General features: G+C 41.0%; 1 protein-coding gene across 1 annotated transcript in view; it reads left to right on the top strand.

The window, feature by feature from the left end:
- The window catches only part of LOC111258837 (5-hydroxytryptamine receptor), a 47,015-nt gene extending 24,231 nt beyond the window's left edge, over window positions 1-22,784 (top strand). Inside the window, exons 4-13 of the mRNA XM_086967609.1 lie at window positions 5,936-6,019; window positions 8,430-8,539; window positions 9,113-9,164; window positions 11,231-11,322; window positions 16,129-16,249; window positions 16,796-16,981; window positions 20,396-20,662; window positions 21,464-21,776; window positions 22,120-22,273; window positions 22,528-22,784. Of these exons, the coding sequence (XP_086823735.1) occupies window positions 5,936-6,019; window positions 8,430-8,539; window positions 9,113-9,164; window positions 11,231-11,322; window positions 16,129-16,249; window positions 16,796-16,981; window positions 20,396-20,662; window positions 21,464-21,776; window positions 22,120-22,273; window positions 22,528-22,576 (1,428 nt within the window). The 3' untranslated portion in view covers window positions 22,577-22,784. The remainder of the gene's footprint in view (window positions 1-5,935; window positions 6,020-8,429; window positions 8,540-9,112; window positions 9,165-11,230; window positions 11,323-16,128; window positions 16,250-16,795; window positions 16,982-20,395; window positions 20,663-21,463; window positions 21,777-22,119; window positions 22,274-22,527) is intronic.
- The last annotated feature ends 14 nt before the right edge of the window (window positions 22,785-22,798 follow it).

Here is a 22,798-nt window from a genome sequence, read left to right as displayed (position 1 = left end):
TATATATATGTTTCGTGCCGAAGTGCCTGCGATAACTTAAACCTGTTATGACTCTGGGGTTGTGCGCTTGATTGATTTTGTTTCTGGCGCGTGGCTAAGTTGAAATCCTATTGCATTCCACATGCGAATTTATTCTCTATGCTACAAAATGGTTGAATTATTCTAACGACAAATCGTTCAATGGGGCATTCTTCTGAGGATTCCTACATGAACGGTACAACATTCCGTTCACTGCTAACGGAACAACGTCCTCTTGGTACGAAGTATGCTCACTTCGTTCAATTCACGCTTGGAATTGTTTATGATGCTCATGAGTGCGTCTGCGTGACACTTGTTTAGAATTACAACTATTGAAGTGAGATGACGCCTGGCAGAGCAGATGCTGCGATCGATAAAGGCGAAGGTCTTTGGAAAAGTACTTTATTGTTGGTTATGAGCATTGGACCCAATAGAAAATCGTGCTATTTATCTCCACGAAGCTTGAAAGGGAGGGAAGAATAACTGAAGTCTTTTCAACTGAATATGTACATTCACGCACCCTTTACGGGTTGTTTACAGGTTCCTGTAGGAGCCGTGAGTGAAATAGTATATCTACATATGTACTTTTCTTTACGAGCGAGTCTCCTTTGGTGAGATGTTTCTACAGCTCTATCACTAGAATGTTAGCCAACAACGAAATACTCGTTACCTTTTTCATATTAAAATTTTGTGAGGAGTTGAACGTGTTGACCTAGTCTAAACTAAAAGATTACTCGGAAAAGACAAAGAGCATATGGTCCGTCTCTTTGATAATCAGGCAACTACAAGAACCGATCATTTCTGTTAGAAACAAAATAGAAGAGAACTTTCTCCGCGATCGAAACCGTTTGGGCCGTCCTGGTTGCTGGTCTTGGGACCCTTATTTTCGTTTCCAATAATTGCTTGTATGGTAGATAGACGCACAGCAGTGAATTCATCTGAGAATATTCGGTTATCTGCTAGATCCAGAACCTATGAAGGGTAAGAGCAAAGGGTGGGAATACAGACAGCACGCCTATGACACCATTTGTCACCTCAGAAACCGTTTCCTCCCCAAGGACTCTTTAGCTTCTGCATCGCTCGTCGGTCTGTAGAGCGAGTAGGGTAACATAGCGCTTGTTACCGCGGTCCCACGAAGGTTGAATAATTGCATAGCGGAAGAAATAGGCCAGGCCGGCAGTAATGTAACATAAAATGTGATAACAGAAAAACAGAAACAGATAGCGATAGTTGATTAGTATTGTACAAATGTGATGAAGGAAAATAATTGTACGCCCGTTCGCCCGTGAGGTGGCTAAGGCTATGGAATCGTAGAAATTATCCATACACACACATATACATAAATAAAAAGTACACGGGATAACATATTTTAGCTACAGATAGAAATTATTGCGCAGAGACGGCTTCTACATAGACCGTATACTCGTTTTGTCAAAACGAGAAACGAACGAAGAAATATATGAACGCTCACACTCTACAAACTACCCGTCGCTTAGGGTTGTGTTTCGCAGAACCAATAACGATCGAACATTATATATATATATATATCACAACTGTCTATATGTACTCTACAATGCTACAAAAGCGATGCGGTAGTCCGTGACCATTTTTGTTCGAAGCGGCATGGAATATATGAATGATAAATGTTTGAAATTTATTAAGGGAATACATTAACCCGCGCGGAACAAAGCTTTAATAACAGATTTTCTTGCAACTCGAACTGCTTTTAAGGCTTAATTATGTGTACCTGAAAAGCAATCAGCCAGATCAATGAATAACTAATGAAACCTTTCTGAAATTTGGATTCTTCATATATAAATATGTTTTTGAAAACATTTGGGACCTTCGTAGTATATATATATATATATATATATATATATATATATAGAGAGAGAGAGAGAGAGGGGGGGGGAGAGAGAGAGAGTCGATTAATGCCGTCGAGTACTGTAGTACTTTTGCCTGTTGTTGCATATCTTACTTAAAAAAATCTATGTAAAAGTACAGGCCATGCTTGCAACAAAAGGCGTCTATTTATCAGCTTTCTATTCTTTTATGTTTCACTGTTTTTTGCAGTCGTTAGAAGCTGGGACGGCGAAAGACTTAACCGCGTGCGTGCTTTTGACGGTCACTTGTGGTAGATGAAAGCCGCATATAGTTAAAGATTTGCTCCGGTTAACCAAACAACAGTCCCTACTGCTCTTGTAAAGCTTCTTGCAAAAGCAAGGATCATTGGGAGTTCTGTTCTGTTTTTTCAAGCTGAGACGTCCCAAATCGGCCTAATAGAAGCAATTGTTGATTTATAAAACCTGCCATAAGGGCTGACGAGAGAATATACTGCCACGGTTAGGCGTTCCAAAGATCAAAGTTGGCAGTGATTGAAAGGAACAAAAAGGTAGCGTTATTTCTTGGCAAAAGCCGCCGAATATATGAGCGATAATTATGCTTATGTATATATACATATAATATAATGTCGGCCGAAATATAATTTGGTTTTTTCTTTTTAGCTCTCTCTAAACGCTGCTAACTTTTCAAATAAACCAGCCTTTATCATTCAAATAAGTTCCTAGATTTTCTATAGTCCTTGACAGTGAACAAAGGAAGCCGTACTGCATGACCCGGGCAACTGTGGTTCAAACTCAAATAAATTTTTGTTCAAAACTTGTAAAAGTTTTTCGGGTTATCAAAACCATATGGTGTCTAGTGTTATTGTGTAACATCATCATTCTGTGCAGTCCTCTGTTTCTTCAGAGGCGCTATGCTGTCCGTGTTTTCACTTAACGATTTAGCAAACAAACGTAATGAAATTAGTTTACCTTCAACAACAAACGCGCAACTGTTTTTTTTTTTTATGTAATCATACTTAAACGGTATTGAGGAGTCTTCTACTAATTGTAAAGAAAATGTCAACCGTGAACGCCTTGGATAAATGTATTTATTCTTATGCAGTATATTGTTGGAAGGCCCATTGGGCATAATAATCTAAACGAGAGCGATCGCCATATTATAGGCTGTTTGTGTGTAAAGTTCGGCTATTTTTACAAATCGAAGGTCTAAAACTCGTTGTGAATACAACAACGCGTAATGTGTGTAAACAACGCCCCACATACGCACTCGCACAAACAGTGAAACTGTTGTCGAAATCCAAAGTTTCTCATCTCTCGTTAGCCATTAGGACGACTATCTGTTCCGTCTGAAATTCAAGCTGATGATATACAACTGATCTACAGGATGTTCGTCTTGCTGTAGCAATGCATTATCAGCCAAGTCTTTTTAAGGGCGTACGCGTCTAGGACGGGTAGATTGATGGCATTGAAAACAACAAAGTCGTACGAACTCTGACAGTAACGACAGACAGCGAATGACGGCTGTGCAGACAACGCCAAGGTGAGCGAACCTCCGACTGAACGAGGACGTGCAATGCATTTCTGGTGTGTCGAGGCGCGCGAGCTTGCAAAGTCTCAGAAACCCATAAGCTGAGCAGACGAGAGACTTGTTTGCAACCGAGAACTGTTGGGCTGGACACATCTCACGAGGGCCAAAATGCTACCCTTGATGAGAATGGGTCGATGTGCTAATTTTATTAGGCACAAGTTTTGTTCCTGGTTGAAGACGTTAGGAACATTATTCCAGTTTGAGCCGGCATAATCACAACAATGAACTCAAGTGTACACAAGATACACTATCAAGGTAACGATATAAGAACCATTTTGTCGAATAAGAAGACAGTTCTTCGACCAGAACTAAATAATTGTATGATCAGAAGTGACATACTATAGTCTGTAGTAACACAGCTGGATGTAATAAAGTAGACGAAGTGAATTAACGGAACTTTCGAGATTATGTCGTCCTTTATATCAGCGCTCCTTCTAAGTAAGACGGAGAACAAGCCATACTTGATAACGGTAGCGTTTCCCTGTCGCATATTGCGGAATAATATCCTGACTACTTTTTATTTCTTGTTCAGAAACATGCAATAGGCCATGAAAGGCCAGGCGAGGTTTTCCAGTTGAACTTCTCATAAGATGCTTTGAGACGTGCTGCTGTTTCCTCCGCATACCAGCCCGCATATTAGCGCTTAGTAACCTACTGTGATAATGACTATTTTCCGGACGAACTTTTATTGGGAAGTAAAAGGTATTCTCTAACCTCCATGGAACGATTTATTTCGAAGTTTAAAATGACGTATGGGAGTGTTCGCATATAATTTCAGGAACGCCCAGTGTGATAGATTGCTTTTCGTCCTAACGTTGACAAAATAAGCTTTAGAATCTGTTCACTAGCCTGACATAGCCTCAGCCGCAGCTCAGGCGAACGGCGATCAAAACATAGAATCAAAAACACCACATCTACTATTAGTGACTGGAGCAGTTCTCAGACATATGTAATGCAGGCGGCTTGTCGTCTGCCGGCACTGTCTTTTCTTACCATCAGAGAACATTTGTATGTATACCTTGACGACATTTTGCAATCTATTGCTCCCAAGACACCTATGAATAACTATAAATAACGATATTCCTAATTGATAATGGAACAATATTTCATGAAGGCTCTATAAGGCTAAAATTGAGCGTTTCTAAATTAGTCTGTAATATTAGCCAATGCAACAAAGGCACTTACGTAAGAAACATGGCACCTCTGTATTCTCAAACAACTTACGCGTATGTTTAAAACGGACAATTGCAATGACATATATCAGGCTAGCGAGTGGTAAGATAAGATACGTATCATTTGTAAACAACAAAGCATAATCGGAAGAAATTAGAAAAAAAAAAGTCAATATCAAATAGCATTGTTTTTTATTTACTCGACCACACGCTAAAACTGTTCTTATATTGTTGAATAGAGTAGATTTTTCAGCGAGAAAATCAATAACAGGTTCCACTTTATTACTGCGGTTCTCCGGACCTTAACTCCCCTGTAACAAATATACATTGAAAACACATTCCTTGCTTTACTATATCTGCCCTCTGTCCGTCACGCAGCGTTAATTAACCTATCGAAAACTTTGAATTTAATTTTTTTCCTTCAGTCACTTACACGGAGTGTACCCAAAAAGCTAATTGTATGTTCATGTATATGTACGTGTTTACGTCCAACACGAAGCTCTTCTGCAGCTTTGATTTCTGCTGTGTGTCCGTCATTCGATCGGTTTGCCTAGATTGGCCGATAATCGAAGGAACAGATTTGGATAGTATTGCATGTACATTACAAAGGATGCACTTGCAGGCCGATTGTAGCTAAAAAGCAAGGGCCCTTATGTTATGTCGTCAATGTTCACCTTGCCTCTCTAAGCCTGTTACAAGCATTTGGACTCAACTTCCCCTATTCTTGCGCTTTTGCCGTCCTATAGGTTAGCTTGAACTGCGCAGGCCAGTTCAGAATGTACTAAGCAAATAGCGAATTACAGTAAGGACGCCCTTGCGGCGTGATCTTTTCGACCATCAAATGGCTTTTAATGTTCGAGCCTGGTACGTGCGTCAAATACAGACAAGAAGTGACATTAGGGATGATCGCGATTAACTTTCTGATCAACTTATTTAGTCTTTTTCTATCAATTGTAAAGTGTAAGAACGTTATGTTTATGGAACACCGTTTGAGACTTCCGCTCTTATTAGCAAATACCTTTAGGTCGGCTATGATGTGCTTAAAGAATTATTGCAAATATTACCTGGTTTAGTTCTAAGGAAGTTTTATTCCATTTTTTTTTATAAGGTTTTCAAAGGAAACATTATCAAAAGTTGCTACATGACCCTTAATGGATAAAAAGGTATATCCAAAAAAATAATTGTGATTCATTTTACTTGTATCTGTTGATATTATTTGTTACTATTATTGCTTCTTCGCTTTTGGATTAGAGACCACATGTAATGCGTCTGGGGAATCGGAATCTGATTAAATGGAGATTATTTATTTCCAGGTATCCAATTATCTTGTACTATCTCTTGCGGTAGCGGACCTTATGGTGGCTTGCCTAGTGATGCCACTCGGTGCCGTATACGAGGTAAGTGACTGATATTGTTGCTCAACTAATTTAACGAAAAGTGTTTCTATCAATTGACAGCGCTGAAGTGACGTACAAGCTTCTGACGCTCTTCGAACATCCGTCGCACTAATACCTAGAGAATAGATGGCCATCTGGTGGGAAATAAAATCGCAATCATTCGATAGTAAATAGAGTCCTTTCTCTCTCTCTCTCTCTCTCTCTCTCTCTATATATATATATATATATATATATATATATATATATATATAAAGTGTGGTACCCCCGTGGATCTTACGGGCATTCCAAATCTCTCACAATACGAAGTATTGTATAAACTGCCTATTAACTTTTCTCATGCGCAACGTAAAGTTTGAGAGGCAGGGGAAGGCTCCGCGTAACCTTTACATACACCGTTATAGAACGCCTCAATTTAACCTGCTTATCGGCCTTAAAAATTGCCAATGTTCGTGAACTTAGTCGTCGATGATGCGGACGATTATTCGTAAGGAGGCTGCAAATGTTTTTTTTATTGTTTATCAGAGTATCTTGACTAAGCGTATCGCAGTGGGAGTATATCGGCGTTGGTGCTTCGTAAATATTTACAATGTAACAGAAATTGGAAAGGTGGGGACGTACTTCACATACAAAAATGAACTCAATATATTCCACACTCTGCTCGTATAAATTGGTGACTTACTTACACCTTCGTATCAAGGACGCATTTTCTGTAATAGTAGCAAACTTTCTAATAGCGACGACGCGAGTAAACCCGTGAGTTAGCAGATTAACTAAATTTCCGATTCTTCATCACGTCGCCGACGTTGTCGTCCTCAACCGCTGCAGTCCGTACGTACCTGCGTTATAGTAATTCTTTGATTCTGAGTCTAACCTCGCCCTTAATCATTGGCTGCCTTACTTCTAGCAATAAGAGCACTAACTAGCAGACATCATTGCCTGCATTTTTGTCAACATTAACTTTTGCAACAGCTCTTGTGGCCATTATCCCAAGGGACATGAGGAATGGGCCGAGCTTCACAAAGCTCTATCTCTATTAGGATGAATACGTTTAATGCATCAACCTGAAAATTAGCCACCTGTCTCCCAATACTGAATTGTATGAACTAAGAAAGCTCTTTTTACCGGAGGAGCCAGATTAGTAAGAAGAATGCCGCACTTTACTACCTACTGTATACACACCTAAGGGGGTCGACCGATGATGCTTGATCTTCCCCATTACATTAGATCCGGTCAGTCTGATCCAGCCAAATCAATTACTCATCAGTAGCTGATTGCTACCCACGCTTAATAAAGGTCGCTTCCAGCAAACGTGTGTTAAATGTAGTATGGGTCGGGTTAAGCAAGCCACGTCTCTGACCTATGCCTCGACTAGAACGTTCGGTCGACTCTAGATATAGCTTCTAGTTCCCCACTACATAGACTAAAATCTTTCCATAATATAGCAACTGTGAAACGAGTAAACGTGCCTTTATATGAACTGCAGGGTGCTAGTAAAGGAATAGCTAGAAGTAATCCTGGTAGTAATAGTAGTCGTAAACAACGTTTTATGTATATTGTGTGGAGGTAAACGGCGACAAAATCACCTTAGACTTACTGCCCTTAACAGGACAGCGGTCGCCGCAGTTCCTTCCCAATGCATAGCAATGCCTATTTCAAGTGACACATCGTAGACTTTTTACAGTGCAGTAATTCGTTCTACAAAAAAGCGCAACAGCATCTATTTGGATTTAGCCGGTGCAGCGCAGGTAACAAACGCAGCACGACGGTTTTGTGGTCAGTTCAATACACTTTATTCCAACCTACAAGTAAACATACGGCGTACGCATCTACTTCATCACGCCGAAGACGTCTGATTATCTCAACGCTGAAGGCTAATGGCGATATTTTAGTGCGTGAGTAAGTACTCATTGAAGAGAAGATATCCATGTATGACAGATGACTTTAGGGATTTATATATATATATATATATACACGTCGGTGACAGGACTTGAACAGAGCAAATATGAAATGGAAGAGTACGTTTTTTACACTGGCATACGTTTCGAATAAAATTCACGAATACCGTTAGCGTTATCGAACGTGATTGAACGTGTCAATAAGTTTCTCTCTTGTTGTGCCTGCTCTATTCGATCTCTGTATTAAATTTGGGATATATCCCCGTCTATTTCGTCCGCGCGCACTGTGTACAGAGTCACCACTGGATCCCCGCATTGTTTTAATTTGGCATCGGCCTGTATGATGTTATTCCGTTGCGTGTATGTAAGCAAGGTCGTCTCAGCCCGTACGTTAACTTATGTTGTACCAGTGGGACGCATATGGGACATGGGTTTTTCGGTTGATCTGATTACAATACAGACGCGCTGTCTTGCCGATACGCTTCTTCTGTTGTGTGCGTTGTCTATTTAATCAGGTGAATCAAGCGTGGATACTTCCGCCTGCTCTGTGTGATGCGTGGACTTCAATCGACGTCCTTTGCTGTACAGCTTCAATTCTGCATCTTCTCGCCATCGCCGTAGACAGGTTTGCCTCTGGCTAAGGCACCACCTCGTACAAATTTGGGTTATTTACGATAATCATATCATATATCTATTATAACGAATAAGTACATATACTTGCCCATTCGTTGTAACGTGTTTCAACTGTATAGGTTTAAGCTCGATCCATAAAATGATGTTTATATGAGTATGTATCCACTCGCACTATGCCAATTGTACTCATTTAAAACATGATAAAAATCTGTTGAATTTTTAACGGGAAGAGTGGTATTATCACCGCTGTTGTTTCCGTCCTCAAAGTCCAACCAACCGAAATAGGTCAGGACCATTAAGAATATCGAGCGCTCGCTTATGAATAATGTAATATGAGTATAAACAGTTTTTACGTTTGCTTTCCCTTTCGCTTCGCCGCTATTTGCTGCCGTAGGTGTCCGATCTCTCTCTATGAACCCGTAAGATTTTAATTGTACAACCTGACAGAGAGACCCCGTGTCGAATTATGTCGAATCCCGCCAGCGACACACGGCAGACTTGTGCAAAAAAAAATCTCATTAAAAAGTTATGTCTAACTACAGTTTACATCAATATTTAATTACAGATATTGGGCAGTTACTTCGATCGATTATATGCGGACGCGAGATGCATCGAAGGCGAGTCTCTATATCTATTGGGCAAGATAATGAAGCTTTTGTCTACATGGACCACACGTAGCCGTCGCTGCATATAGTCTCTATTATCAGTTATAGGAGATTGTGTCATTTTACTGATCATATCTTATTCGAAATCTTAAACTTATGTAAAAAAACCTATCGTGACTGGAGCACAGGTGTGCGTATCGAATTCAAAAACATACATACACATGTACGCAGCTGTAGTAAATATTATGAACGTCAATTGCTTTTTCTTTACCGGCAGAGCCAGCGAAATTGGCAATAGCTTCTTAAACATCTTCCACACCACTGCTTCGTATTTTTTTCACAAAAGTCGCCCCGGTGGCCAAAAACCCTTTTTACCGAAGGAGGTAAATATTCTATTTGGTTGCTTAATTTCACAATGATAAGAATCGAATGAGAAGCATCAGTTGTGGGAATAGCCACAAGGAGGGCGCAGCTAGTACAGACTAAACGATCCAATTGTGTCAGGCTATCTACTTTTTTCGTCTGTCTGGCCTTCTTCCTGCGATTACCCGAATATCTATTGTCAGCTTGCTGTTTCTCTATCTGTTCGGAAAGGAGGACCTTCCGCTCGCTGAAAGGTCAACAGACGGACGGTTTGGTAAATTTGCGCTGATTCTACAGCTGCCCACGGAGCCCGCACCTCATTAATTTGTTTTGCAACTGCCCCGTACCAATCTGTCTTGACTGTCTGGCAAAAAGAAGAAGAGCACATTTGTTCGATGCGCGCGAATCCGAGCGTTCTTTTGCTGGACTTCGTTACGTACGTGCTACTCTGTTCAGTTGTTTCGTGCAGCTTTGTTGAGCCAATGGCCTTGCGTCCCTTTCGCTACGGTCGGAAACCAAAATCGGTTAGTAGGTCGATGAAGGCTACGTCCGGTCGGCAAATCGAAATAAGAGCTTAACCTTCCTTATCCTTCTTAATCGGCGCTACCCTCCATTCTGCTCCATCTTCGTATTTGTTCGCATCTTGTTTTCTAGCGCGTGTCACATCCTAATGTCGACGTTGCTCCGATAAGTTTACTGGCTCGATAGCTAGCGGGCAAGAGCAGCCGACTTCTACTGTGGGAAGTAAGGATTTGCCCGAATTTTCGGAATCCCGGAAGGGACATAACTTGCCTGCCCTCGTTCGGATTTTAAAAACGTTAGACATTCGTGTTTAGTAAAAGGGTTAGCTCGTAGAAGTGCATGGAACTCGTGTAGGATATCGGCGTTTGTCTACCCAGGCATTTGCACAACAGCCAGACGATCCCTGTGACCACTATTTGAGTTTTCCGCTAACACCTAATATGGGTCTGTTCTAAGCAAGCCCCATACCGAACACAGGTAAAAATCGCATCCAACTTTATAATCATAGGTCTCTATCGCGTTCAACGGCTGCAACAGTTGCTACCGTCTGTTCATTCGGCCATGTCTTTCATGCACGGCTTTACTCGTTGTAGCGGACGTGTCGACTTTTCGTCTTGTTCATCTTATCGTTTTTCACACGCAGATTTTTTTTGTTTTTTTTTTTTCTTTGGTGGCCAGTGTCACCTGGATGAGCAGCACTCAAAACTTAAACAAACAGATATCATATCTAGTTAAGCTTTTTGCGGACATTTATTAGTAGACGGTTCTGTGTAATCCAGTGCTGGGCATCAACTTTGACACGATGAATCGTGGTTTCAACTTGCCAGTTAATACAGTGACGTGCAATAACGTGCTGCGCTTATTCACAATAGGTAACCATATACACGAAAGCGTACGAAAATACACTGAGAAGTTATAATTTCTAACTGAGATCGAAATAGCGGTGTAGGTAGTTTTGCCGCTATAGACGGCGAACTTTGTTGATATCGTAATCGTATGTAAGGTTCCTTATAGCGACCAACATCGTCGCTATTATATCACTAAAGCCAATTAAATGATAAAAGTTCGATATATTGACATTAAATAACCATTAGATGACCAGTAACCTGGACGATGGCCCATTGGGCTTTTGTTTTCTGAATATAGCTCGTTCTTGCTCATCCCTTTATTCTCCTTTGTCGCACTTACGCTAGGTGGGTATTATGATCGCCGTCGTGTGGCTGGCCTCATTAGTCGTTTCGATCGCACCCATCTTTGGATGGAAGGATCCAGGGTTCTATAACAGGTCAGTATTGCATTAACTCGTTAAATAATTGCGCGTTTACGGAATACTGTGCAACGCGCAAGATAGATAGGCCCCCTGCAAAAAATCTATGTTACAATTATTTTTCAAAGATATTATATGCGAGGAGTCTTTGACGAAATTGGAGCTTTGTTACAGAATATTTCAGCTTTCAGAGTTCCAAAGATGGAAAACAGTATGGGAGATTCACGAACGTTTGTGGAGGGATGTCAGGGGTAAAAAAACAACGAAGATAAACTGGTATTTAGTTTATGGACGTATTTTTCAACTCCCTGCTATGGATGTGTCGATGCATTTGGTCACAGCTAAAACTTGATTACTGTGACTGTTAATTCATCTACCCTGATCTGGCCTAAGTAGGACTTTATAGCAAACTCAGTGCAGCCTATATATGCGTGTCGAAACAGACACGCTATCGTCAGGAAAAGCTGACAGCTAATACGTTTAGTGCGAGGTATTGAAAAAAAACAGTTTTTTTTCGTTAGCTACTGTCCATTATAATCGATGAGTATCTTCATTCAGAGCACAGCTGCTAAGTTGCTACAGCTCCCTGCAGTCTCTTCCAGCCGTTGCATGGCGGCGGTTCGCCGACGCGATTAGAATATCTTTGGTATCGTTCACGTTGACGGCGCGTCCAGGCTTATAAAACATGCTTTAATGGATTGCTGACTCGCTTTAAACATTAAGGCCACCCGAGGGTATCAGAGTTCCTACGGTCGATTGGTAGTAAATTAGATTGCATCCACGCTAGCTGGCTTCGCCGGCGACTCTGAAATGTATAGCACCAACAAGCTATTTGTGCAAACTGCTGGCTTCGGAGTCAAACTAAATAAACTCAAGGTCATCAGAAAGTGCATGTTAATATGATAATCAATACTTGTCCTATGAGATTTAAGGTCAGGTCAAAAGAAGAACGCAGACATCTTTGACGACGAGCTAACGACGAATATCTTGTTTGGACCAGCGGTAGAGAATATCATCTAACAAACATTTTTCCGTATTGCCCATGCATACAAAAGGATCGCATTATACAATAATAATCTGGAACCGAGCCTGGACTGTTGAGACTAAAAGGCACGTTTTTTTTTTGGAGTTTCCATTTTTTAGTTACAGGAAGTTATGCTAAGCTTAGAGCAAATCGCCTTGTAGGCGAGTATTTTACAATAGAACAAGTATGTGATGCGACAACAACCGTTGAAAAGGAACCGTTGCTACGCTTTTTGATCCGGTAGCATTGTCATTGTCTAGCCCGATCAAGCTTAATGCAGTCGAAGCTGCAAAGAGTAATGTACAAACATGTCTGCAAACAATAACAGAACATCGGCAGGGAAAGGTGATAAATACTTTGTCGAGGTGGACCGCTACTCCGGCTTCTTTTGTCAATCATGCATCCTCGCGGACGTCAAACTACCTTTGAGCATCTCCTGGAATTAGCTCAAATCTGGAAAGCATCAGACTATGAGACAGAGCTCGAACGTGTTACCTTTCTAGTGGGACACAATACCTCGCGAGGCTGCCTATACGTATACGCGAAAGTTACTTTTGACAGTTGCTGTTTAATCCAAATAATAAACACGACTGTTTGAAAGCGACTAAAATTCGTGTTTAATTGATCTTCGCATGAGGATAAAGCCGACTTTCTGTTCGAACTCATCATTGACTACTATAGTTCAGTAATAAAACTTTTACGATGTTCACATTGTTTATACGGACAAATGTCTTATACGAATTAATTTTATCTCCAGTTTGATCTTATCATCGACCGAAGTCCAATATTACCATTGTCTAGATAGGCTTCTTGTCGTACGATGAATCAATTGCATTTCTACAAGCTTCTCACGATATGTGCAAAATGCGCCCGACGCATTGTCAGTACATAGTAAATGGGTCTCTCGCTGTCTTCACACGTTGAAAAACATAACTAACTTCCCTTCTTTCGATCTCAACGTGTCTATCGAGTCTCGCTTTCTAACGCTCTAATTTTATGCGATGATAGTTCAAAATTGGCTACGGAGACTTTGTTTAACTCTCAAGCATTTACTGGCTACATTACAGATTATCGGAGCATGTTTTTTTTATGTCTTACGGTTTCTACTACAACGGGTGCTTTGGGTTCCGTATGACAGTCTAATACGCAGTCAGCGAATCGTTGGCTATCTTCATCTCTTCTTATTAAATTCTGTTTAGTATACAGCTGTTCAGCTTACCGCTGTCTAAACATGCGTCATATTCGTTGGAAGCCTGGTTTGTAGCGTCTAATCTACATTTCAGCACAAGTCATCGAAGCACAACTTACTTTTATTAATAAAATAGTTTGTAAGTAATAAACGCTAAACAATCACTTCATATCTAATTTATTTACCCTTATATTAATTACATAGATTTCGCCAGATCATCAAAACAACACTTATAAGATCTACGCAATATGCAGACATACCGTTGTCTGGTCATACTTGAGAAATGTTTTATCCAATAGTTACTTTACTGGTCGTCGACACTGGGATTTCCGTTCTATGATTTTCTGGGTTATACCAGGCATTTTTCGCCATTCTCTTTAATGGGAGCAAATATTTTGTCTACTTGGCATGGTCTACCAAGCCCTAACGACCCAGTAGACTGGTGCAAAAAGCATTTGACTTTAAACCGTCCGAATTTTACGGCCATAAATGCTGTCTTCGGATAAGATCAGTTGAGTTAGCCCAGCTATCGCTGATAGCTCGGTGCTTCGGTATGCTAACAGACCGTGACGATCTTTTATTCCTTAATCTTCTCTTCGAACTGAACCCTTTATGTCGATGTTAATGTAGAGTCATCTGAACCGGGTTTAGCGTAGCATTCGCTCGAATTTTTCCTTCCGATGGCAGTCAGAAAAGCAGCCGATTAGGTCGCCAAACCCACCGAGTTAAGTATACAACGTGGTATGGTGGTTTTGCTAGGGAACGAGAACAAGGAAGTTTTCAGCGGAGCTCATCGCGAACTCTTCCGTCCATAGTCCCAGATCTTTTCCCGCTGATGTTTAGGTGCCCTGCTGAGTCGAGCTAACTCCGGTTTCTTCGTTCGTTCATTTCCGTTCATTGGGGAAAGTGAAAGAGTACGCTCAAAGAAACCGGCAAGAATCTATTGTTTAGCCATTTATTAATGCCGAAGGTTTTGCTAAGGGGCTTTCAACAAGGGGTGTAGTTTGGGAGATTGACAATCGCTTTGCAAGATGCCGTCTTTAAGATGTACCACTCGCATATCAGGTATTAGACGACAGGAAGAATAGAAAGACGGACGATTGCGATTAGAGTGTACGCCTATCATATTGTATATTAAGAAAGTTACTGGTGCATCAGTTTCCGACCTAACGTCCGTCGATACGAGTTACTGACGTCTTATGTATTAATAGCAATATGTAGCAACACTAGTAAAATTAACTAATAGTAAATCACTAAACTAGATAGGAATCTATGAAGAGTGAATTTTTTTATTGTCTGTTTACCGGGCTCATCAGGATTGTTCGAAGTCGATCAGGGTTCGATCCATCATACATGTAGTAAGCTCATAATTCCACTATGCCACCTTCTCCACTACCTACCATAAGAAATCGTCCAAAGAAATTGTTAATGAATGATTCGTTTATTAGAATTTCTTGACCAATCATAATAATACTCTGTTACGCTGTTACTTACAAGTGGCGTAGGGTAAGGCCTTTCGTCTAAATAGTTACTCGGCCCAAAGTATCTGGCCTTATTTGTGGATTTGCGAATATATCTGATGACAGTGCTTTTTGTCGCAGCAATTGAGTGAGTAGACAGGTGAGCACGTACGTCATCTTGTGCGAGCTCAATAAGTACAAAAAATGGCTATATCCAAAGTTCCGAACGATACATTCATTCGGGCGTGCCTGCAGCTAAATTATTTACGCAATGAAACCAGTTTCGGCCACCTACCAAACTGAATCATACATCGTTGCTGCTAATAGCCAGAATATATTGGAAACTCTCGTAGACCTTTAACATATCAGTGATTTACAATAACCAAACATTAACGTATTTTAATTTTCCTCCAACTGTGTCCGTAAATTTTAAGAACTACGAGGCTAATGTAAGAGCTACAAGGAGGCGTGGTATGTATAATGTGGTACTGTCCATACCGCAAAAGAAACTTCCTCCCTAGATCAGACATCTTAAAAAATAAATAGGCAGCCGGAAGTATGAACGTAGGTGATCGCCGCGCCACTTGCATTGAATAGAGTTGGGATTTGAAGAGACTGTTTGAAGACTCTGGTTATTTTTGTTCTGAATGAATTGTACATTGACGACTTACTATATATTTTGTGTCATTGAAATAAGCCATATCTGTACTATATAGTGTGAAGTTGATTTTCAAGCCGCGAATTGTTATTTGGATGGATCTCACATAAATCATTGTATCATCTGAACGTAGTCGATAGGCGAAAAGCCTATGTAATAAAGTCAATGACGTTTGCGCTCACAATTTACATTGTGATCGGGCATTTTCCATAGATAAGTTGGTGTACGATCGTATGAATGTGCCTCTTTTCCTATCTCACTGACAAGTTTAAGTAATTTTTAGTACACTCATCTTCTTTTATGTTTTTTCGGTATTTCTCGGCGATGCTGCCATCGGTTTAATGTGTTTTACCGAACTATGTTTTGCCACAACCGCACGACCATCGTGGATGGCGTCTTAAAAACGACCTGCCTCAATATGAACGCTCAACTCTGTCACTGCAATTGCTTCCTATCATGACGACAATGACGTTTGTGGCTGTTGTCCCGGCAGGGTCCTGGTTGAGAAGAAGTGTCTGGTGTCTCAGGATGCGCTCTATCAGATTTTTGCAACATCATCATCTTTCTATGTGCCCCTCTTTCTCATACTGTTGCTCTACTGGAAAATATTCAAGGTACGTACTAGAACAACGCACGTCCCACGCGTTAAAAGTTGCACAAAACAAGAAATAGACGCTGTCGTTGCCGCTGGAAACGATCGGTAAGATTCATGCGTATTTCTATCGCTCTAGCAGGTCATGTACCTGAAATCCACGCGCAGTCAAGCTCATGCAAAGAAGCCGTTGGCCCCCGAAAATGTTTCTCATAATTTGAAATCAATAGTAGTGAGCCTGACAGTCAATGTTGCTGAAGCCATATTTTCCAAATGCCAACCGAGCAATTGTGTCCAAGTTTCCCTGTACGCTACCCTGTACGCAGACATATATACGGCATGCTCGAGAGCACATAGATTCTGGATGAAATTGTTTAATGCATGGCTTTGCTATCTAGCATATATGGTAGCAAGGTAACATTTTTACTGATTTTATGTCACTTGTTTTTTATGGGTCCGTGTTGGTCACGCGTGATCATCTATGCGACGCCTCCTTGTGGTTAACTTATGCTGGACTGCTGAACGGTATACGATCGATTGTATATCATCGTGGATGGCTTATTTTCAGGTTGCCCGCCAGCGGATACGACACAAACCGGGCAAAAATCAGAAGCACATAGCTGAGAAAAATCTCAAGGAGAAAAAAACAGACAAAAAGGTTCATAACAGCGCACCTAAGGGCACTGGAGAGCAGAAAAGCCCCCAACAGCAAGTTTACAAGAGCAATAGTCCTGCCGTTCTCATAATACAAAAGGTAGGTGGATATTTTTAACCTTATTTTCCGCATAAAAATTTCCCTCTGCATCACTATCGGTTACCTGCGAGGAGCTCTGGCATTGATGCCAGCGTCATTATAAGGATAGAGGGCCAATCTTTTTTCGTTTGCGTCTAATAATATTTTAGGTCGTGCCCGGAGTTTGGCGTTGATTACAACCTTGTGAATTACTTTATCTAATACAATTACTCGGTGATAACACTGGTACACGTATAGGGACCTATGCATTGTATGTGGCATAATAAAGGCCAAAAATTCTTTTTCGTTGATAATACCGATCACTCTGGGTTAATTATAAGAAAATTTTACCATATGCGTTCATATTGAAACGGCATTTCTTGAGACGAGTGAGCAGTGGACGATTGTGCCTATGGTCCTATACTGACAGGTACACGAGCCTTTGAACTAACGCTGGCACTAGCTATAATTTTACTTAGGTTCATCGTAGACAGTATATACAGTGCACTTGACATTTTACTGTATAAATACATCATATATATATCAAATTCAACAAATAACTTCTAATACATGTGTATATATATATATATATATAAGAATCCGTTTGTTGCTTAAAAAGGCCAAATAGGTTTGCGAAATCGATACGTACAAGAATGGCGATGCCGACATCTTTTCATAGAACAGTACGCGCTTACGTTACAGTTGGAGGTATACGTAACGAGTATTGAGCTTGCCGCCGCAGTGTTCACAAACGTGTGGGTTAGATAGAACGACATATACATAGACATTGCTAACTGTTGAAAGGTCATGTTAAGAATATTTGCCCATCGTGGGGTTAAAGGGTGCAGTTCCTCAAATGGAATGTAACCCTTCAACATTGTGCCAACTCGATTTGTTTGTAGAGTTCTATGTGATGGCCAAGAGGATCAATAAAAGGCGTGAGTTAAGATAGTATTTTTATCGGTAATAAAAAGAGCATCTGTTAAAATTTTTGCTATCTAAATACTTTATTCACATATTATGAACATACGAGGCTCATATGTTTATATTCATCTGACCTAACATAAATCCTATGTCAATATATGGCCCAATACAGCTTAGGATGTATTATTTTATAAGTGCATTTTATCCGATTGGTAAGAAGCAACGATGCACTATGATTTCTCCATGAACAACACAATTGAAAAATTTGTTCCTGTTATTATTGTAAAAATGTTTTGCAAGGTACTAAAGACAGTCGGTGGTCAGTATCTTTCGTGTTTGAGCACGACAATCACGCATCGCGATAGCACTTCAATTAAACGTCTTATTAAATGCTCGTTTAAATCTCTTGAGACGCTGGACAATGCACACGGAAGCTTGTAATAATATTTGTCGTAAAACAGGATAATTCACCTAACGATGGCTCAGGCCGACACCGGTTTGCGGACCTATCAGTGCGAACGTATGCTGATGGCTGCAATGAAAGGGAACTGTGATCTGTTGTTTTGTTCATGTAGAAGCTCGTTGTTTGTTCGTATACAGTAACACATACATGATCCCAAAGGCAGTGCTATAACGTTCGATACAATGTAGCATCACATCAACAATGATGTCCATATACTACCGACGATAAAATATACATCGATCGCGCACTAATAAGTATAACACTCCCCAAGTCATTATTTCACGTGGCCGAGCCCTACATTTCAAGCCTACGCCCTTGTAAACAGTGATTACATCCTAATACTTGAGACATAGGTTTTTTTTTCTTCGTTTCGAATCGTCCCGTTATTCCTACGTTAACACATTGGCCGTCTCTACGCCAACTAGCCTGCCATCGTTTGTAACATCTTAGGATGTGAAACATTTTTTCGATACCTTTTTCTATACATACGTATACAGATGTACTCTTTGCTTTGTAACGCTTTTCCCTTTGATCTATTCGTCCGCGTGATTGAGCTCTAAGCACGGGTCACTGGAACGTCCTGTTTCTGCTGCCCCTGGTTATTGGCTTTTTACACAACGCTATCTAGCACTACGGCTAGGTCACTGGAGCCCAAGTCAGCCTTAATTTACTGGCCAACACACGCGATATCACATATACTATTATAACACGACATGCTTACTAAGCGTATGTATACTTACTACTCGGAGTCACAACGATAGGTATGTACGCCTCAAGCTGTATTGTTTTTTTAATTGTGTGAGCGCTACGGTGATTTGTCCTCCCATGCCCCACCATGCTCCACGCAAGAGGGATCCTAAGCAAAAAAGGGAAAGAAAAAGGGCCGAAGACAAGTATTATCCGAATTTTGTCTTGGTCGCCGGCATAAGCGCTGTCACAGGTCGAATCGACAGCGTTTTAGGAAAACTTTTCGTCGTTGCCTAGACTACCCTTTCATTCTCGGCCATTATCGACTGCACCCTGCTCCGACAGACGCTGGCTGAGCACAACGACAAGGTAGCTAGCGCGCTCTGAGGTTACAGCAGGATGTAAAGTTTCAGCGAGCTGAAAAAAACAGCTAATTACGTGTGGGAAGTTCACTATACTTGAGCATAAATTAATGAATTCGCAAACTTCGTATCGTCCGATAAGCTGAGCGTTTAATAGAATATTATTAGTGGAGCCTGTTGTTAACAGCGAAGGCAAGCCATCTCCATTTGGTTGCTCCTATCGTTGCCGTTCCTAGGAAAACTGACATAAGCTTAAGTACTTTTAAGGTAAAATTTCGAAACTTTGCTACTCTTGTGTGTGTGAGCTTTCCGTTTGAAGCGGATCCATTAATTCCATATGTTCAGATTCACACAAAAAGGATTGCTTGAGTCCTCGTATGTCAGCTCGCTATTACTGCACCCATCGTTTCAATCAACACTGAGTGCGGTCAATGTTGATTAACAGCTTTCTTCGATATTTTGTTACAATATAACACAGTTATACTACACAATCTAAATAATAGCCTGCCTTATATTTAGGAGTTTGTACAACGAAATCATCGAGTGTGCGGAGTCCATTCATCTTAAAAACTACACCGTGCTTAGAGGCAAGGAAGATTCGAAAGTAAAACAGTACGCGATTCAATTCATCATATAACCGGTGTAACATTAAGATCCGTTTGAGCGTTCTGTCTAGCGGCTTTCGACTCGCCTGTTTAATGCCCAGTTCGATATGGGTCCCTGTAGAAGTTCTTCACGTATTACAAGTACCGAACGATGGAGATCTGTTCAGTCATGCAAAGATTTAAATTTCTGGTAACTTATATGTGTTACTGCATTAAAGTACAGTTAAGGCGATGTGAAAGAAGCGCATTTTTATTTACGTCGGTCGAAAAATACTGCCAGTCACCAACCAATCCTTATTAGTTGGTTAGAAAATGATTGGAAAGAAAAATGTTTCATAGATACAAATTAATTTAGGTAGCCAAAGCTGAACCTAATAAGTTTCAGTCCTTTCAGGACGCTTCAACATCCAGTCAAAACGAGCAAACCGTAGTATACCCCTCAGTGACGGTAGACCGTGTACCTCCCGGCCAGGAAACCCTTGTTACGGATACAACTTCTCAAGAGGTTGCTTCGCGAGTCCCGCAGCAGCAGCAGCAGCAGCAGCAGCAACAACAACAACAACAACAAATGCCAGTTCAAAAGCAGCAGCAACACATTCAGATGGCACATATCACTCCACGAAGTGAAACTCCAAATGGGCTAGCCGAGACTCAAATACAGGTAGGCGATATATATATATACACAAACGACCGTGTAATTGAGTCGAAGGTCAGCAGCAGGTGTACACTATAAACCGTTATGAATTTAAGGTAATTCTTGTACAAGTTTATCTACGTTCAAACGTCAGTGACAACGGTCAAATTTTCTTAGACGCGCGAAAGCTGTTTCTGTTTTGAGCCGATTTACGATACTAGCATAAAGTGTATTTGTTTCGAACACAACATCGGGACAACGATTGACCAGATAATTCCGCGTCGTGCACCCAAAAATCTTATCCATATTTATCCGTATATTATTTACTTCATGATATCTATAAGCCACCGCTCTATCGACAATCGCGTTTAACAGCCCCCCCAAAAACCATTCTTTTTTAACGAAACGTTCGCACTGGGCTCTTCTATCATGCCCGCATCATAACTTGGCTAGCCATTTAATCGAATTAGTTTTGGCATAAACAAATTCGTCATGGATTTTCAGTTACTCTCAAGTATGTCATAGTAGGTTTTCATCTCGCATAGACTTGTTATGGCCTACAGTTGAGATAGCTATATATATGCCGTTTTATGAACAAACCAAAGGTACTTTAGAATTTCTAGAACGGCAGTAGAGGCAATCAAGTAGGTACTAAGGTACCGAACCTCCTATGGCACTAACCGAGCCATATCGCTTTATATTCGTTTTTGGATTTCATTCGTTGACGCTGTTGCGGTACTGTACAATATTATGCGACACCGCTATCATCGAACGGAACTGATTTGATGTTTCTTCTGCCGTCAACTCTACCGCTTTTCACCTCGACAGATCTCAGTGGCATCAGGTCCCCCTGCAGCGCCTGGGTGTCCCGTTGTCACAATGGACTTCGAGACGCCAACGTCCCCGCTATCACCTCCTGCGCCACCCACTGCCGATAAGTCGGTAGCAACCGTGACGTTAGCGGCCAGTGAGCCGGTTGTTGCCTCTTCGAAAAGTCATAGCGGTCACTCAATTGGACGGCTTCTTGTGTTGACACGTCGGGAAAAATCAAAACGGGAACCCCGTGGGAAGGGCGCCACTGAGGAATCGATTGAGTCCCGGCGCGAGCGTAAGGCGCGGAAGACTGTCGCGATCATCACAGGTAACATTGATGATTGAATTCGTTTGAAATAGAACAAGGACTCGATTACGAGAGCTTACAGAGCAGATGCAAGCTGACTAATTAGTAGCCTAGAACAGTACAGAGGCCTTACATTTTATTAGTCACTGGATTGATGTTTCAAATATTAAGATGGCGTCGTGGGCGAAAGGGGTCAGTTCGTAAAGTTCTATTAATAATCTCTTTGTACCGCTCAACTAAAGACAGCTTATAATTCAAACGCATTTACTTAATTAGTTGTCAGTTCTCAGTGTTTTTTTTCCCATTCAAATATATGCTTGAATACAGTAGAATTTCTCGTTGTGTTCACATCTGACATTTGCAGGCGTATTCGTGGCGTGCTGGCTGCCGTTCTTCAGCACAGCGCTCCTAATGGCGATTTGCGAATCGTGCGCCCCGCATGACCTTGTCTTTTCACTGTTTCTCTGGCTTGGATACGTCAACTCCATGCTTAATCCTATGATCTATACCATTTTCAGGTAACTGCGCCGTAGGCGAGCGTACTACTCTAGTCACCTATTTTATTATCATACATTTCGACCAAGAACTAAGGACAGAAGTTCATGTTCACCTTCATATAGAGCGTTTAAATTCACGCGTAGAAAAAAAATGATAATCAGATGCAACATTTTGGCATCCTCGTTTTGTCCTTGTAGGCCGCAGAATCCGTTTAAGTTGATGAAAAAAGCCATGTCTGCATTCATGCATGGTTCCACTTTTGCATCTTTTTCAGCCCGGATTTCCGCAATGCGTTCAACAAAATTCTACATGGTAAATGCTGAAAATACCACTACTACTACTACTACTACCACCATAAATAGTAATGGTACTATGATAGAGCTAGAAATGTTGATATATTTGCTATATATCCTGGGTACAAAGTGTATACATGAGAGACGAACCTTAACTATGGCGCGCTCCTCGTGGCCTGGGATACTTCACTTAGGATGGCCAGCCTTGCCATACAAAACTCATTCCGATAGGCAAATACTTTCGGTAGACAT

The sequence above is a fragment of the Varroa jacobsoni genome, unplaced genomic scaffold, assembly GCF_002532875.2.
Source record: "Varroa jacobsoni isolate VJ856 unplaced genomic scaffold, vjacob_1.0 scaffold_268, whole genome shotgun sequence".
NCBI lineage: Eukaryota > Metazoa > Arthropoda > Arachnida > Mesostigmata > Varroidae > Varroa > Varroa jacobsoni.
Note: the sequence above shows the minus strand (reverse complement) of the source record. Positions and strands in the feature narration are given on the sequence as shown.